The sequence below is a fragment of the Fringilla coelebs genome (assembly GCF_963513975.1).
Source record: "Fringilla coelebs genome assembly, chromosome: 7".
Classification (NCBI taxonomy): domain Eukaryota; kingdom Metazoa; phylum Chordata; class Aves; order Passeriformes; family Fringillidae; genus Fringilla; species Fringilla coelebs.
In genome coordinates, this window is record NC_140035.1 from 37,150,927 (window position 1) to 37,169,639 (window position 18,713).

At 46.4% G+C, this 18,713-nt stretch overlaps 1 protein-coding gene across 2 annotated transcripts in view; it reads left to right on the forward strand.

The window, feature by feature from the left end:
* Window positions 1–468: 468 nt before the first annotated feature.
* Window positions 469–18,713, forward strand: part of TRPM8 (transient receptor potential cation channel subfamily M member 8) — a gene marked incomplete at both ends in the record, with an annotated part of 37,540 nt that continues 19,295 nt past the window's right edge. Inside the window, 9 exons of one of the 2 annotated variants that reach the window (XM_084209734.1) lie at window positions 469–510; window positions 4,435–4,539; window positions 5,341–5,414; window positions 6,800–6,956; window positions 10,300–10,477; window positions 11,446–11,618; window positions 13,558–13,732; window positions 14,697–14,764; window positions 17,892–18,089. In XM_084209734.1, coding sequence (XP_084065860.1) covers window positions 469–510; window positions 4,435–4,539; window positions 5,341–5,414; window positions 6,800–6,956; window positions 10,300–10,477; window positions 11,446–11,618; window positions 13,558–13,732; window positions 14,697–14,764; window positions 17,892–18,089 — 1,170 coding nt within the window. Of the gene's footprint in view, window positions 511–4,434; window positions 4,540–5,340; window positions 5,415–6,799; window positions 6,957–10,299; window positions 10,478–11,445; window positions 11,619–13,557; window positions 13,733–14,696; window positions 14,765–17,891; window positions 18,090–18,713 lie in introns of those variants that run through there. The other variant, XM_084209735.1, reaches the window with a different exon arrangement.

The following is an 18,713-nucleotide window of genomic DNA, read 5'->3' on the forward strand; positions in this document are numbered from 1 at the left end:
GAGAAAACCAGATTACTCCATGCAGAGTGTCAAAAACTTAAGGCACTGAGTTTGACTTCTGTTGAGTAAAAACACTTCTAAAACCCTCTATTGCACTCAACAGCGCTTCAACAGCCTTGTAGTAAATTAGATTAATAGGTGTTGATTTTACAGCTGCTTCATTATCATCTGCTACATTAAAATCTAATTATTTATTCCCACAAGCATTTTCTTCTACTCCTGGCTTTGTACTGGTGCAAAGGAGCTGCGGTGTTATCTGTTCCTGCAGCAGGTGGGACAGCAAACATCTCTGTCACAAATAAGCTGCAGCTGCCATCCCTGCTGCAATTAATCCTTCATTAGGAATTGGTGGATAACTCTGCTGCTCCTGGCCACGAGCCCTCCCTCCCTTAAAAGGAACGTGTGACACAGATAAAGGTGGGGCTTTGCCTGCCCTCCCCGAGTATTTCAGAGCATCCTCTCGCAGTCATGCTTGCAGAAGCAGTCCTGGGGCACGTTCTGGAGGTTGTGGTGAGTCTGTGCTGCTGGTTAAACCTTGGGGTTTCTGTCCTTAAGTGAGTGTGCTTTGAGTTTGCTGAAGTTGTGCAGCTGAAGTTCGGCAGCATCCTCTGCTGCTGGAGAGGTTTCACATAAAGCCAATTTTGGGAATTTTTAATGCAAATAGTGGCTAAGTGTATCTGGGAGCTTCCTGGGAATGGAGCTGGTCCTGCTTTTTTAATTGCAGATGAGTTTCTAAAAGCCTCTTAATTTGTCTCTTAGAACTAGATATTTTTTGTCTTTTTTTTTTTTTTCTCTTTTTTAAAGCCACCTCAGGCTGAAGATTTCCTTGGCTGTGCTCCTTGAATTGCTGTGGAAGTTATAGTCTTACACTTTAGAGGATTATTTTGGAGTTTATCCAATGCTTATTATTCTCAATATGTGTTGCTTTAAGAAAGTTATGCTTCAATGCGTTGAATATCCTATATATTTAATTTAATGGCTTGGAAATGTGTTAGCAAAAGAATAGTTTGCCTGTTTCCGTGGACTGCAGCTGTGTCGCATGTTTAAAAATATGTATAATTGCTGTGTTATCTCCGACACTCACAGAGTTAATGAGCTAAGCACTCAGCTATCACTGTGCTATCAATGAGGCTTTTCAGAATTCAAAATTAAATACCAGGTTTTCAGGGGGCCTCTTTGCACTCTCGCTAACTTTCTTCAGTTTGTTTGTTCCTTCTTATAAATTATTTACCAAAGCAGCAAGGCAAACTTGAAATCCTGTAGTGTTTGGAATTAATAATTCAATGCCCTTGTTTCCTTTTAATCTCCTTGCTGTGCAGTTATGTCCATAGTCACTTTTCTGGTGTTAAATTTTATTAAGCAAATCAACAATGACAGTAAAGCTGTCAATAAATAAGTTGTGTAGATCCAGACCTAAATGTTATTTTCCTCTGTGGAGCTTTTATCTTGAATTACAGCTTTAAAACCATCTCTACACTGAACATTACTCATATGAGATATTAAGAATGGCTTTCTGGGTTATTAGGAGATAGTGCAGAGTCGCCTGTGTCCTTAAACCAAGTGGCACTTTCATGGGGTTGCTTGATGCCTGTGGCTGCCGAGGTGTTTTTTCACGTCCCCGTGCTGTGTGCCAGCTCTGAGCCCCTCTGTATTTTGTGTACAGCTTCCCCTTTTTCCTTACTCTCCTATTTGACAAGCCTGCCCTGCCAGAGTGAACATTTTTGGAGCAAACATTCCACGTTATTTTGCTGTTTTACTGATTGCTGACCAGCTCTGGGTCAGGTTTGGCTCCCTCGTTCTCTGCTGGTCGGGTTTTCCCCCTCGGCCGCTTCTGGATCACTGGTGGAGAGATCACACAGCAGAGGAGCTCAGAGTAAAGGGGGGGGTGGCTGTTAAATCAGTACCAGACTCCCAGTGCTAAAGTGATTTCAGCATTTTTGATAATAAAAAGAAAAGGCCTAAAGCAAGGGGGCCCAGGCTGAGCAGGAGCCTTCCCGTCGAGGATGGGGCTGGGTCTGGTTCAGCAGCGATGTCCCCGATGTTCCAGGTGGAGTGGCACAAATTCAGTGCTCAGAAGCCCCTTTTTATCCTGGTTTTTGTCCCTCTGTGTTGGTTTCTGTTTGGATCCTTCATTGGCATGAGGGTTTAAGGTGCTTGATTGGCCCATGACAGCTCTGTCCAGGCTGGCTGGTTTCACCTGGGGGTGCTGCACTTTACTGAGGTGTGTTATGGTACACTGAGTACCATCTTTCTTATAACTACCCTTTTAACCCCTTTTACAACATCATAACCAAACTAACAGCACATGCTTAACAACTATCAACTGTTTTACAGCAGCTTCTTACCCATTTTTACCAATAGCTATGATTCCTCTGGGCGGTGTTCCATGGGGTCACAGGGAGCTGGCCCTTGGCCTGGCTGCCCATGGATCCCTCTGCAGCAGATCCACATCCCACCAACTCTGTGACTGCGGCTCCCTGAGGCTGCCCTCCATCCCCTCAGCCAGATCCCTGATAAAGATAAAATACCAAACAGAGCTGGGCCCAACACTGAGCCCTGGGTGAGAGGAATAGCTGCTTTGTAATTTGTCTTTCCAAAGCAGCTGTGGGTCTGCTGGTGGATAAAACCAGCGCTGGGAGACAAGAAAAACAACAGGAAGGATTCCACTGATTGATGAGTAGAAAAAGAGATTTGGTTTTATAAATAAACTTTAGGTTTGCTGAGAAACGAAATTAGATGTTGTACGATGAAAGAAACAATGGGGAAGAAAAACCCCTGAATTCTGTAAGAACTAAAAATCAAAAGGAAGGGTTATGCACTAGAGGGAAATCTCTGGTATCAGGCAGAAGCTTTTGGGAAGTCTGTACCTGTCAAGTACCTCGGCCAATAGGGAAAGAGAGAAGGGAAATGAGGCTGGGAAATTGGGATTAAAAGGAGGCTGCATCCTCCAAAACTTGGAGAGACCCCAGGGGATGCCCCATGGCCTCTCCCTATACTGGAATAAAGCCAAAAAGGACTCCTCTGTCTCCTTTTTGGACACAAACCTCTGGTGTTTGTGGATTAATTTTCCTAACCTGGGGAACCCCACTGGTGGCTGGCCACTAGCTGGATTTAATTCTGTTCCCTCCTTTCCGGGCCCAGCCATTCACTTTCCAGCCCTTTTTTTCCTTTTCTTGGGTTGCAATCATTCCTGTTCTGTGCAGGAGCTGGGAAGGGGGAAGAGGGCTTTTTTCCTGTGCTCTTTTATCACTTAGGAGTGATGGAGTGGCACAGATCCCCAGGCATGCTGCAGAATCTGGGGGAAGTAGCTGAGGGTGAACAACACTGAGTCAATCCTGCTCCCCCTCGACACGAAACGTTTTTCAAAGGATTTCTAAAATGACCATAACACATCAATATGTGTGTCTTTGTGGAAAGCTGCTGTTTCTCACTGCTTTGGGGGCTTGCTCACATCACATCCCATCAGTTCTGTTTACTGAAGCTGCAGCTTCCCGCTGCCTGTGCCGTTCCTGCTGTGTGAGCACCCCAAGGAAATTGTCACACTTGCTGGCTCTTGGCTCTCAGGAGTTCTGGATTTACAGGGGGATGCTTCAGTGATGCTGTGCCTGGGAGGGGGGCTCTGTGTGTCACCCCAGAGCACACAGGCAGGAGAGAAAACAGTGGTGGAAGCACAAGCAGGCTCTGGGCTCCCCATGTTCACTGGCTGACAGCTTTCCTTTCAGGAAAAGGCCTTTTGCAATATTATTCACAGAGTAGCATGAAGGGAATTGAAATATTTGTATTAGAATAAATGGGATTTTGTTCTGTGCTTTGCTGCGAGCTCAGTGATGCTCCTTCAAAGGCAGTGACTTCAACATAGGGATCTGCTTTGGAGGAACATTGAAATGTGTTTGTTTCTACAGGTCACTTCCTAAATTTTGGATCCAATATCCTTTAAATCCACTTGCTTTTTGGTTTGCACGTTGACTGTCCTTGTTCCAGGAGTGGGATCAGTGGTGGGTGCTGCTCCTCTAAGCTCCCCTGCTGGGCCAACTGCTTTAACACTGCACTTTTCCCTCTGTGCCTGAAGTGTTTCTTCTTAATATCCCCTTTAATTTGCAATTTCATATATATAAGCCTGAGCTTTCTTATCAGAGACAAAAGAGTTAAAAGATGGGAATGAACTGAATGGGATGGCACTTAAGGTATGTTCCTTTCTCAAAAGATGTTGACTAGGAGTTCTCTTGGAGATGGGAAAGATAAAAGAAAGTCTCTTTGTGGTATGAAATAATAGAAAATATTTTTTCTAATTTTTTGTTTCACACTTGATGAATAATCTCCTTCCTAATTCTTTTTGCTGGATTCGAATAACCTCTTCCTTGCCTTGCTAGGACACAAAGTGCCCTTGCTGTTGTCTGGTTCTCCTCCATCTCCCCCTCTACCGTGCTTTTCCAGGTTTCCATGGGCAGCATGAGGCACCGAAGAAATGGCAATTTTGAGAGTTCCAGGCTCCTCTATTCCAGCATGTCTCGCAGCATAGACGTGGCTTGCAGCGATGCTGTGAGTACCTGGCGCATGCTGGTGCCTCGGGAGGGGCTCAGCGAGGTGAATTCGCTGGGGTCAGGAGCAGGGTGTGATGGATTTGTCACTTTCCCCTTTGTGGGGACACTTTCCTAACCAGTGACCTTCAGGCAGCAGCTGGCACGGTGAAACCCTAAGGGTGTATTGCCTTCCTTTTACTGGTTGAATGCATCCCCTTCCATTTTCCTTGTTTTGGATATGATGCTTGCAATGTTTGTTTCTGCTTGGAATAACTTCTTCTGCCTGCTGTTTAACCACAAGTGTTGTGTCAAACTAAACTATGGCTGCCTGCCTTCCCTTTGTGTCCCAGGTGAAATCTTGCCCTGCAAATCCAAGCTGTACTTAAAAGCAAACAAAAAAACTCGCAACACTTCATCAGCACGTGAGAATCTCTCTTTGCTTTCTCAGCTGGCAGAGGCAGATGAGGGATGAATTTGCATCCCCCGAGTGGGAAAGCTTCTCCAGGGAGTTTCAAGGTTAATAGCAGAGTTAATGGTTAAACAAGCTGGAGAGACTTTGCCTTCCACTGAGCTCCCATATAAAGGAGGACTTGAAGTTGTTCTGGACTCCTGCTGGGGTCTGTATGTAGAATTAAAACAGCCCCTACCCTAAAGAACGTTCCAGTCTTCCCTATTTTATCTTTATTTTTGTTACCATTGGGAAGAATGTTTGCCATAGTGTTGTAAGCAGTATCTTTGTGTTCACGCTGACCGTGCTGTCACTCAGGTCTCTTCTGTCTCCTGAGTCATCAGAAATAAACCTCTAAAATTTATCTTCCAGGATCTGGCCAACTTCATCCAAGAAAACTTTAAGAAGAGAGAATGTGTCTTTTTTACAAAAGACACCAAGTCCATGTAAGGAGGAGATACTTTTCTCTTGTTTTTCAAGAATGGGGGGCTGGTGCATGAGGGTATTTCTGTCTGCAAAGGCAGGGAGAAAAGTTTTGGGGTTTTTTGTTCCAGAGCCTGGATCTGGCAGTGCAGTCTCACCTCAGTCTCCTTGTTTGAGTTACTCCACAAGTCACTTAATGCAAAACTAGGGATCTCATCTTCCAGCAGCTCTGTCACAGGGTTCATTATCAAATTCCCTATTTGAAGCATAACTGGGGCAATAGGATGCTTGAAGGATGCAGCACTGTTACTGCTGTATGACAAGGTGTATGCATCAGAGGTCTGCATAATTTAAATTTTCCTTTTAAACCCCAATCACAGATTTCATGCACCAACCTTACACAGGCACTAGATTTTTGCTCAGGCTGTTGTTCTCTTAAGACAGGGTATTAAGCTGGCTCCATTTTCAGGCACAGGTACCAGTGCAGTGCTGGTTTGAGGACCATAATGTTGCTTTGTGGTTTTGGGGTGTTTGTTTTATCTCAGGAGAAAAGTGATCAAACTAATAGAGCTGCAGAAGTCTTAATATTGAGCTCTGAGGGCTCTCTGACACCACTCTTCTCTGAAGCTGGGAGGAAAAGTGCCTCAGAGAGGGAGGGAAATTAGTCTCATCTCAGAAAGCCTCACTCAGGGTCCTCCTCTGCCACCAAAAATGGGATGTCTGGCAAGGCACCAACAACGGATGGAGGAGCTGCTTCTCATCAGCTTCTCTTCCTGCAAGCCCTCTGGGACAGCACTGCAGAACTTGCTGGGTTATTTTTGTCTAGATGTTTTTAAGGTAAGCTGGTTTCATTTGCAAGGTACAGCAGAGTGGAAGAAACCTTTCTAAAGGAGACAATTCCCCCTTCTCTCTGTCCTCTGAGGAAGCAGGAATGTGGGCTGTGCAGAGGGCCTTCAAAGTCAGCCCAGCACCACCACTAAAGCACATCCTCAAGTGCCACATCCACAGGATTTTGGAATATTTCTAGGGAGGGTGGCTCCACCACAACCCTGGGCAGTCTGTACAGGCCCTTTCCTGACAGCCCTTTCCATGTATTTTTTTCCCTGATATCCAATCTGAACCTCCCCTGGCACAACTTGAAGCCTTTTCCTCTTGTCCTGTCACTCCTCCCCTGGGAGAGGAGATGCAGTGAGCTCATCCTGTGTGGTTAAGAGCACAAAAAGGGGAAGAAACCCCTGAGCACAGCCTGGTTGCTGAGCTGTGTTCCACTTCCCAGTGCTGGGCAGAAGCAGGGTCAGGTGGTGAATCCCAACTGGTTCTGTAGCTCCACCTGCTGCTTCCCTTGCTGGCAGAGCTCACTTTTCTGTGCTCAGGGTTCCTCAGGGATGTCCATCGCCTCTTCTTTCAGGGGGAACCTATGTAAATGTGGATACCCCGAAAATCAGCACATAGAGGGCACCCAGGTTAACACCACTGAGAAATGGAACTACAAGAAGCACACCAAGGAGCTTCCTACCGATGCCTTCGGGGACATCCAGTTTGAAAACCTGGGAAAAAGGGGAAAGGTAAGTGGAAATATGAAGGATACTCTTGAGGGCCCTGTAGAGTACCAGTGGGAGCTCCTCATAGGCAAGGAAGGTGAAATGGATTTTATTCTGATGGCAGGAGAAAAGCTACAAGGGACACAATCTTGTTTTTCAAGCCCTGAAAATAGGTAACAGAGGATAATTCCTTCTGTGTTACTTCTTGGTTAGGCTGGTCATGGGAGTGAAAAGAGATTTTTTTCTTTTTCCAGGCATGGCAGGAGAATGGGTGAATGAGAGTGAATGGATATAAAATAATCTCTGAATTATTTTATATCCTCATAGACCAGCTTGCTTAGGCCTATAAACAATTGAATATTGAATATTTCCCAGGATGGGAGAGCTCTTGGAGGGATGTGAGATGTCTGTGGAACTTCAAAAGACTTTTTCCATTTGTTGGGCTTTTTCCCCTTGTGTCTTTGCTCTGAGTGTGGAGAGTGGAGGTGTGGCAAGAAGAAAATAGCTGCTGTTGCTGTTTCTGGTGATTTATACTGATGCTTGTGAGGAGTCACATGTGGCTGAGCTCATCTGCTGATATTTAACACCAGTGCAGGTTGCTTGGGACAATCAAAATAAATGAGCAAAATCAGAGCCTGCTTCGTAAATGAATTTGGTTTGTTTTATGCAAAGTAGCAGAAATAAGAGGCACTTGTGTGGGAAATGAGCCTGAAAGTTTCAAATCAGGCTTAAACAGATCCATGTATTTCACATATTTTTGGATGTGCATGTTTTAGCTTTGTACCCCTTTGCTGTGTGACTGTACTGGAACAAAAAGTGCTTTGCTCTGTTGCCATATTTCAGACTTCTCAAGGGTTAAGTGTTCTTTCCTTAGGTTGTACCTTCCCCACTTCCAACTTTGGGAATCAGTCCATGTGCCCTCAGTTGTTTCATGTGGACTCTCAAGGGCACTGTGCATATTTCAGAGCATTCCTTGTTCAAACACTGCACACAGGTGTCCTTGTCCATCCCCTTGGAATAATGGCTGGAATCACATCTTAATTCCCTACACATTCTTATTCCCTACACAGCAAGGCACCTGCTGCTCCTGAAGATTGCCAAATATTTTCTGTTGATGCAGAGCAGGGAGGATATCAAACTCAGGGTGACCTGAGAATTGCTGTCAATTATCAGAGGGATGGGAAATTTTACACCTTGCATTGTGCTTTTTAGGACACATGAGCCCCAAAAAGTTCTGAACAGAAATGAGATGTGAGCAAACCCATAAAGAGGTTTGAGGACAGGCTGGGAGAGCTGGGGGTGCTCAGCTGGAGAGGAGAAGGCTCCAGGGAGAGCTCAGAGCCCCTGCCAGGGCCTGAAGGGGCTCCAGGAGAGCTGGAGAGGGACTGGGGACAAGGGATGGAGGGACAGGACACAGGGAATGGCTCCCACTGCCAGAGGGCAGGGATGGATGGGAGATTGGGAAGAAATTCCTCACTGTGAGGGCAATGAGGCCCTGGCACAGGGTGCCCAGAGAGGCTGTGGCTGCCTCTGGATCCCTGGAAGCGTCCAAGGCCAGGTTAGATGGGGCTTGGAGCAGCCTGGGATGGTGGGAGGTGCCCATGGCAGGGATGAGACTAAAGCTTTCAGCTCCCTTCCAGCCCAAACCACGCTGGAATTCTAGAAAATCTCACCCTCTGTAAGTCCAGCTTTTGAGCCCTTCGTTTCTGCTGTGCTGCTCAGACCCTGTAACACCCACGAGCATCTCAGTCGGTGCATTGACTGTTCTGGGAGCCCAAACCCCAGAAGGCTTCCCGAATCCCAGCGCGGGTCTGGGAGCAGCGTGCAGCAGTTCCACGAGATGGCAACCTTGCACTTCGGAGGGGAGAGCTGCTGAGCCCAGGAGTTCACCGGCTGCACTGGAGCCCACACCTTTGCTGTAGGCAGGGCTGGCCCCAGGCGGTTTCCCTGGTAGCTCCCCCGTCTCCTATAGGGGATCCTCTCCAGGAAAACACCCAAAGCTTCATGAGACTGAGGCTTCTTAGGGCAGAAGCTGTGGGAGCCTCTTAGCTCTCCCGTGTAGCTGCTGGAGCCTGCTCAGCATCCTCTGCCATGCCCTAAATGCTTTAACTCCTGTCTTGGAGCACGGGAATATTTTTATTCAAGTTCAGTGTCCCTTAGGTGGAGACATTTCCTTCTCAAAGTAATCCTTTAATTTTGCTCTCCTGCAAGTGCTGGGCAATCAATATTAAATCCTCTATGGTTCAGGTCCAAACTCCTCCTTTTCATCTCCTGATTTGGCTTGTGCAGCCATGAATGTCTTCCAAAAGTGATGAAACTGTGAAGGGGCTTTTGAACTGCAAAGCAAGACAAGGCCAGAGAGGCTTTTACATAAATGGAGATGTGTTAAGTCCACCTGAAGCCAGATTATCTCTCTTGGGTGCTTTTTGGCATCTCTGTAGAGCATTCAAGCTTTACTACAAACTTCATCTATTTGTTTTGTCTTGTACTCGAAGCACTGGAGTGGGTAAGTGTTGTGATAGGGACACCTCTCACATGGAGCCTGGGATTTGTTTGAATAGTGTAATCAAAGTACAACTGTCATCATTATTAGTTCACTTGCCACAATGCTGCCTGTGATTCATTATCCAAGCTTTAAATAGCACCACTGGAGTTAGTTGCTGCAGTGGTGTGTGTTCATCCTGGTGGAGATCCTCAGAAGCCCAAGGTCACTGCTTATTGTATTTGCTGAGAGATGCCTGTTCCTGCCCAACCAAGGCAGGAATGATGAATCTGACTCCATGCTCTCAGAAGGCTATTTTATTACTTTATGATACTATATTATATTAAAGAATGCTATACTATACTAAAGAATGCAGAAAGGACACTTACTGAATGCTGAAAGATAACAATGAAAACTGGTGACTCTCTCCAGAGTCCTGACCCAGCCTGGCCCTGACTGGCCAAAGAGCCAAAACAGCTCCCAGCAGAATGCACTGAAACAATCACCTGTGGGTGAACAATCTCCAAACACATTCCACATGAGCACAGCACAGGAGAAGCAAATGAGATCAGAATTGTTTTCCTTTTCTCTGAGGCCTCTCAGCTTCCCAGGAGAACAATCCTGGGTGAAGGGATTTTTCAGAGAATGTGAATGCCACAACTGCTCTTGCCTTCTCAAGGGGAAGCTGGGTTTTGTGTCTGGTTGTAGGGGAAGGATAAAGGTGCTTCAGGGAAAGAAATAAGGATTTCATCATCACCTTGCCTTTCATCTCCTGGCTGTTGGAAGGAAGCTGAGCAGCAGGGAAGAAAATGCAATCCCTGGGTTGTTCCCAGCCACCTCGATTTATCTCCTGCTATGTTTGTTCTCCTGTTTCCTCTCCCCAAGTACATCCGCCTGTCGTGTGACACGGACTCAGAGACCCTCTACGACCTCATGACCCAGCACTGGCACCTGAAGACCCCCAACCTCGTCATCTCCGTCACCGGCGGCGCCAAGAACTTCGCGCTCAAGCCCCGCATGCGCAAGATCTTCAGCAGGCTGATCTACATCGCCCAGTCCAAGGGTAAGCTCCTGCTGCTGGGCCTCTGCCCCTTCACTGCTGCACAGCAGGGCTGCAGGGGCAGCAGCTGTAAGGGTCTGTGCAGGAGCAGAGTGTTCATTTGGCTGTTTGTGATTTATTAAAATTATGGCTATTGATCTAGTACCGATATCCAACTGTGACAGTTTAAAGTTAGAAAGTCTGTGTTTATTGTGGGATGGCTCTCAAATACACACCCAATTTACAGGTGATTACAGAGCCCTTTTATCTATACAAGTATTGAATACCCAAAATACAAATGCATATTCATAACCTTGGTACATCCCATTCCCCTGCTTTGTATGGTAATTAGTTCAAAAGCCATTAAGCATGCGTAGTTTGTTCCTTGAAATGGGTCGTGGTCTTTTCAATGGGGAGGGGTCCCAAAATGAGGAAGTAAATGAAGTCTTCCTCATTCTGACTTTTCTGCCTTTTCAATGCAAATATGACAAATGAACCCTTGGTAGAACTCCCATTCCCTGTCCTCAGTTGGTTTCAGAACAGAGGAGGCCTACAATTGTCTTATGCTCCTAAGAGCTGTTTATTAGTTTCTATATTCTTCATTAAAAACCCAGCTAACCAAACACTATGTTGACAAGGAAACAGTTAGTAGTTAACTACTAACTCTTAACTTCATCAAGGCCTACCCATTTATTTTGATTAACTTCAATAAAGCTTATCTCTAACTAAAACCTCAGCTCCTCTAAAATCCCTACATTCCTTCAAGTTTGTCTCACTTGGGGCACGTGTGGCATTAATGGTTTGGAAGTAACAGGAGTGGGATTTAGGGGAGTGGACTCAGGGGTGCCTGTGATAACATAAGGTGAGCATCTCTTTTGTGCTCAGTTGAAGAACCACCCCCCAAGGTCACCAAGGGGTTTGGGTTATGTCTTTGCTGCCCTGGGAGGGCGGGTGTTTGGCTGTGTTCCCCAGGTGAGCGGGTGTTGTTCCAGGAGCCTGGATTTTCACCGGGGGAACGCACTACGGGCTGATGAAGTACATTGGGGAGGTGGTGAGGGACAACACCATCAGCCGCAGCTCCGAGGAGAACGTGGTGGCCATCGGCATCGCCGCCTGGGGCATGATCTCCAACCGGGAATCGCTCATCCGCACCGCCGACAGCGACGTAAGGAGCGGGGCACGGGCTGCTGGGGAGGATGGGAGCTTGACAAGGGAGTCTCACAGATGTGTGTGCTTGGCAGAAAGGTTTTTAACGTGGAATCTGAAAAAGGAATAGAGATGGAAGCAAGTTTTGACACAGAAGAAAAGAATTGCTGAGCCAGTCTCACTGGGTAACCAAGGAGGCAAAGGGTGTGTTAGTTAGATGTAGCTATAATATTTTCTGAAAAATCTTTTCTTGAAGATTTTTTTTCTTGAGAAGCTGAGAGGCCTCAAGAACTAAATGTAAACAATGATTATCTGCTGCTGTGGAATGCAACAGGTGGATCTGTGATAGGTCTCATGTGGTTGTTTCTAATTAATGGCCAATCACAGTCCAGCTGTCCAGACTGTCTCAGTCAGAGACAAGCCTTTGTTATTCATTCTGTTCTATTCTTAGCTAGACTTCTATGATATCCTTTCTTCTATTCTTTTAGTATAGTTTTAATATAATATATGTCATAAAATAATAAATCAAGCCTTCTGAAACATAGAGTCAAGATTCTCATCTCTTCCATCCTGGGACCCCTGTGAACACTGTCACCATTGGTGACCCTGAGTGGCAAAATAACCACCACAGTTAGAAGGGGATTTAATGGCTTAGAGCAAAGGGAAAACCCACCCCAAACAAGAAGATGTTTTTACCAAGCAGGAAGATAGCACAGGCAAACAAGCCTGCCGATGTGGCAAGGAGAAAAAAGGTCTCAGAATTTTCCACTGCAAGAAAACTGAATAACAACTTCTGGCTTAAACTGTGATGTACTGACTGTGAGTGATTGGAGAGCAGTAACATGAATATGGTAATGATAGCAGTTATGATAGGCTATAGATAATAGTTAAGGGACAGATTGGTTCTACTGTATGAAGAGGCTCAGCAAAGAAAAGTCTATAATGCATTGTAACAAAACCAAAGGGTCTCCAGGCCTGCCTGCAGTTGGAGCTGACAGCTGTAGGCACAGCTCTGTCACCCACCACCCTGGACTGCTGCAATGTCTTGGATACAATAAACTGCATTTTGGAGAGGTGCCTGGAGTCCCACATCCCTCATTTAGGCTCTTACAATGGGGTTGTTAATGAGCTTAAAATGAAGGTTGGACAAACTGGGACTTCCAAGATAGAGTCCAGCAGTGAGCCCAGTGCTACCACCACATTGACAGTGACACCACATCCTCAAGTGCTGCATGGATGGGTCAATGGGGAAAGAAGGAGGAGGCTGGCCTCAAAACATCAGGAGCTCTTTTCAGAACAGGAGGAAAGTGAAATGTTCTCATGCCCAAGTTAGTCCCACACATCAGGCCTGGTGAGGAGGATTTCAGCTGTGCCAGATTTTGGCATGTCTGTGTGGGAGTTCAGCTGCTCTCACTCCGTGTCTGGCATTGCTTTAGGGAATAACCCACTCCCATGGTTGCTCTAGCTCTGAAATCCCTGTGCACTCCCCCACAGCAGGGGTTCCCATCAGCTAAGGCACATGGTGGGCACCTGCTGCTGCTGTTTAGGATCTTCATCACAGAACAATGAGGTTGGAAGAGACCTCTAAGATCATCGAGTCCAACCTGTGCCCTCACACCTCAGCCAGACTACAGCACCAAGTGCCATGTCCAGTCTTTTGTAAACACATCCAGAGATGGTGATTCTGCCACCTCCCTGGAAAGGGCATTCCAGTGCTTTATTATTCTTTTGGTGAAAAATATTTCCTAATATCCAACCTCTACCTTCCCTGACGTAGCTGGAGGCTGTGTCCTTGCTGACACTGCCATCCTTGCTGTCAGAAGCTCTGGGGGAGCCCCCCTTGTCTTCTGTCCACCAAACATGATAGAACACCCTCTAAAACATTGTCCCACCACATAAGTAAGGCAGGCATGTCCTTGTGCTGGAATTTCTATGTCAAACACCGTGTGTGCCCCCAGGGGAGCTACCTGGCCCGCTACATCATGGATGACCTGAAGAGAGACCCCCTGTACTGCCTGGATAACAACCACACCCATCTCCTGCTGGTGGACAACGGCACCCACGGGCACCCCACCACCGAGGCCAAAGTGCGCACCCAGCTGGAGAAGTACATTTCAGAGAGGGTCATCCCAGGTATCCTCCTCCTCCTGGCTGTGCATGCTTTGGGGCTGAGCCATGGGGATTTTCTTGGAAGAAGGAAATAGTGGCAGCATCCTGTGGCTGCTGAGCTGGAAGGCACCTGTGTGTGAACTGCAATGCACCTGGAGCACTTTCAGGAGCAGCACGTTCCCTCGTCGTCCTTTCTGTGCGTCCTTTGTGTCACAGCAAATGCTTCATTTCAGCCACACAGCCCTTCCCTCCCTTGCTCTTAGAAGCTGGCCCTTCTATATCCATCCCACCTGTCCTGAATTCCAGGTAGCTGGAGCACAATTATACAGGAGCTGAAGTTAGGCTTTTCCCAAAATATTTATTTGGGAGGGTGATTGAGCTGCCTGCAACCTGCTGCTGAAAAATTTCTCTTTCCCCCCCTTCTTTACCAAACAAAATAAAAGAAATCAAAGGCCTTAGCAGGAAATTCTTGGAAAGCTTTTAGGAGTGTTTGGTTTGGTTGTTTTGGTTTTTTGGTTTTTTTGGGGTTTTTTTTTTGCAGTGTCTCTTAGACACTAGCTCCTAGGCTTACAGAATTCTTACCTTTCTTTTACGATAGAAATGCGAACTCAGAGGTTCTGTTCTTGAGTTTGTGATAAGAACCTTTCCCTGAGACTCAAAATTTTATTTTATTTATCTGCTCCTTTCCCTCTCTGAGTGAAAGGAGCAGATAAATACAATAAAATTCCATTTAAAGGCCTTCAGAGATAGCAAGAATTAGGCTTTCTAGAAGGGAAAAGCTTCTGTTGGAGAAGGGTGTCTGAATGTTAGGCAAAACTGAGTTTTTGTAAAAACAGCTGTTAGTAACTCTGGTAAAATCAACAGCAAACTAGTATTTGCATGAATGGCTTAGAAATTCTTTCATGGTACTCAAGAAAAATAAGTTGTTCAAACTGCATTTAATTGATTTAATCTTTTCCCTTCTTTTTTCTTTTTTCGTATTTCACAGAATCTAATTATGGTGGGAAGATCCCAATTGTGTGTTTTGCTCAAGGTGGTGGGAAGGAAACTTTAAAAGTAAGTTCTTGAATTTATTTCCAGGAATGACAATAGGGGCTTTGCTCTGGTATTGAAGGCTGCTTGATGAAGTGCTGTTATTTACAGAAGCTTGTCTTGCACTGGCTACAGAAGGACCTTGTTTGCAATTTAAGCTTATGAAGTTTAAAACTCTCTGCAAAGTTTCTTCCTTGGGCTGGAAAAGTATTGGCTGGGACAGTTCAGCTGTTCCACACCATAGAATGTGAGGGGACAAGAAAGACCACCCAGTTCCACCCCCTGCCATGGTCAAGGGCATCTTCCACTGTCCCAGCTTGCTCCAATCCCCATCCAGCCCAGCCTTGGACACTTCCAGGGATCCAGGAGCAGCCACAGCTTCCCTGGGCACCCTGGGCCTGCCCACCCTCCCAGTCAATCATTTCCTCCTAATGTAAATAGAAATTTCTCCCCTTGTAGTTTAAAACCATACCCCCTTGTCCTATCACTATCTACCCACGTAAAAAGTTTCTCTCCCTGCTTCCTCTAAGCCCCTTTAAGTACTGAAAGGCCACATTTGGAGTCTAGATCTAGACCTAGTTTAAGTCTTGGCAGCTGAGCAGGGCAGGAGGGCTCTGCTGGCTCTGACCCTTCCAAGCCTACTTGGAGGAGGAGCAGGCATCATCTTCAAACAGGTGACAGGCAGGAGGAGGCTGGACAGAGCAAAGTTCCTTGAAACAGGGTGTCTAAGTGACTCTGAGGGGAGGGGGAAGGGAGATCCCCCCATAGTCTCTCTCAGGGTTGAAAACCAGGGTTGGTACTTGGCCATTCACCTTGCCAGAGTGAGGATGAGGGAGCAAAGGGACCTGACCCAGGGTTTTCAGGGTGAGGGGATGTGGGGTCAGGCTGTGTGGGCAGGGAACAGGAACAGCGAGGACAAGTTCTGACCAACGGCAGTAAGGGCTGGTTTAGCCTGAACAAAAAGCTGGGAAAGGGGCTGGATTTTGCAAGAGAGTAGGATGGTGCAAAAATAAGTTGAAGCAGCATTATATTTATGATTTTGTTTTTGTAGGTGTTATCTTGGTACTTCCTGCTCTCACCAGAGCTGTGCTGTTACTGTCGAGGTGATCAAACTTGGCTCATCAGGAGGATAAACAATGGGATTTCAGGGCATGATCTCTGTGCCACTGTGTTGCTGGTGTTAATCAGCTGGTCTGAATCAGTGTTTGAAATTCCAGATCGTTATCCCAGCCTCTCTGTATGTTTCCTGGGAGTCTGGTCCCATTCACATGGTGAATTTTGTCTTTGCCCAGTTGTAGATAAATGCAGATGTTAATCAGAGGTCCTGAGATGAATTGAAGCAGCCAGTCAGGTTTTAGAGGAAAGCTGTGCTCAACAGGGGGGTGTTGAATATGTCCATTTCCTTTTAGCTCCAAATTGCTGATGTTTGAGAAAGGATTTGGCCATCACTGAAGGAGCTGACTGACTGCCAGGTGCTGTAGCTGTGCAGACTTATGATTTCAAATTTTTTGGAGAGACCTCAAACCCACTGTTCAGCAGTGATACATAACACAGACTTAATAGCTGCCTAACCAGAATGAGTAAAAGCCTTGTTAAATCAAATGCAGAATTCCTGGCAAGAGTGTCCTCTGGGAAGTGCCTGGATGATGGTTCAGTTCAGGGTTCATGCCACCTCTTGGCTATTTCATAGAATCATGACAACACTGAAGTTGGAAAAGACCTCTAAGATCCCGTGGTCAATCTAGCACCATTACCCTGTTCACCACAGAACCATGTTCTCAGGTGCTACATCCACACATTTTTTGGACACTTCAGGGATGGTGACTTCCTTAAGCAGCCTGTTCCAGTCCTTGACAACCCTTTCAGTGAAGAATTTTTTGTGATATGCAACCTAAACCTCTCCTGGTACAACTTGAGGCTGGTTTATGTCGTGCTTTTTATTTCTCAGTGTTGGAAGTGCACTGAGATATTCTGAGGTGAAGCCTTTTTTCAAAGAGTAAATTGGGTCTCTGACCAGCCCAGGTGACTCAGCAGAGTCCATGCTGTGGATGTCTGTCCTTGCCATGCCTTGGTCTTGGCAGTACTAGCCAGGAAAGGCTCCCTCTTCCTCAGCTTCTGTGGCTGCTGCGGGGTGACAAGAATCAGTGTTAGTGAGGGAGAGGTAAAACTGCTCCAAGCTTCTGTTTGAAATTCCCCTGTGATGTAAAACATGCACTTTAGCTGAACCCTTCTTTAGAAAACCCCTTTCATCTAGCTGATAAGAAAAGCCTCCTTGCCTGCTCTCCAGTTGACAGGAAGAATGTGTATGTGGTTTTGATGACTGAGTTGATTTTTTTTTCTGTTTGTTTTTTGTTCTCAAGAAACTCTTAACTAATAGATGTTCTGTCTTTGCAGTGCTTGGGGATAACTTGCATTGACTCCCTTTGTACAATTTGCTGGCAGCCAGCTCATGCTGTGACTCTGTTCTCAGTGTAGTGATGCAAATGAAACCAGTGTCTCCCATGGTCTTTGCACCAGGAGGGTTAATGGTCCTTCCAGCAGGATTTCAGCAGCTTTTTGTCTTGCTGTTAATCCATGTACAATGTTGCTGTGTGAGAAATCACGTAAGTGGCTACTTGGAGACTTTCAGTGACATTAGATTTCAATGTCCTTGTGATGCTACAGAAGTGATCCAGCAAATAAATCCAGAGCCCTTGGTCTCAGCTGAGCAATGCTGTGCCATAAAGCAGCAGTGACTGTAGCTGGGCAGCACAGTGGTGTGACCTGGATGCCATTTCCACTTGGCAGTTGTCCTGATCTGCTGATCCACCCTAAAGCTGAGCAGCCTGGCCTAGTGGAAGGTGTCCCTGCCCATGGCAGGGCTTGGAACGAGATCTGCTTGGAGGTTCCTCCCAACACAAATTGTTCTGTGATTCTGTGAAAATTTGGCAGATGGTGATTTCTGACCCTCAGTCTCTCTGGGGCTCTTCACAGCCCCCTCTCAGTAGATGGTGATGCTTTAAAGAGTTGTCACTGGTAATGTATCAGTGGATAACAATGAAAACACTGCTGTGCCCCCTGGGTTTCTGTTGTTCTCTAGGCTTCCTTGCTCCATAGCAGGCTGCAGCAGCAGTCATGCCTCAAGTGCTCTCCTCTCCCTGTGTCTCCTCAGTCCATCAACGTGGCCATCAAGAGCAAGATCCCCTGTGTGGTGGTGGAGGGCTCGGGGCGCATTGCCGATGTCATTGCCAGCCTGCTGGAGGCTGAAGGCACTCTGGCTTCCTCCTGTGTCAAGGAGAGCCTGCTCAGGTTCCTGCCCCGCACCATCTCCAGGCTCTCAGAGGAGGAGACTGAGAGCTGGATCAAGTGGGTGAGTTGGGAGCTGAGGGGGGAGGCTGGAGGGAGCAGCTGGTGGCCTCCAAGGCAGGGGTGCTGCTGGCTGGGGATGCCTGCGGGGTGTGCAGGGCTCCTGGCCGTGCTGCATCTGTGCAGGTTTGGAAAAGGGAAAATTCTCCATCTACAGGGGTTGGAACAAAGGCAGTGGGGGGGCTGCAATCGAGTCAGCAGGTGTCTGGTCGCAGGAAAGCTAAGAAGGTTCCAGAAGGATCTCTTCCTGCTGAAGGCAGGGATCCCTGTCTGGCCTCACTCCTCACAGCTTTGGAGTGTACCTCCTCCTGCATCAGAAATGGCCAAGATTATTTGTCTTTTGTGTGCTGTAGTGAAATCAACTCTACAAAGCTTCATTATAGAAGAAATTATCTGGTTTTGACAAAGCACAAGGAGCTAGAGACTGTTCTCTAACAAACTGCTTGACATAAATTGAAGCTTGTGCTGTCACAATCTTTTCTACTTCAAGAGTCACTTCTAATTACTGAGATTATATCTTCTTGTTAAAGATGATCTGCATAAGGGAATCACAGATATTTGCTGTATGTTCAGAGGATAATTAATGTTGTCCTTTGGTGACTTTAAAATCAAGCTCATTATCTACTTC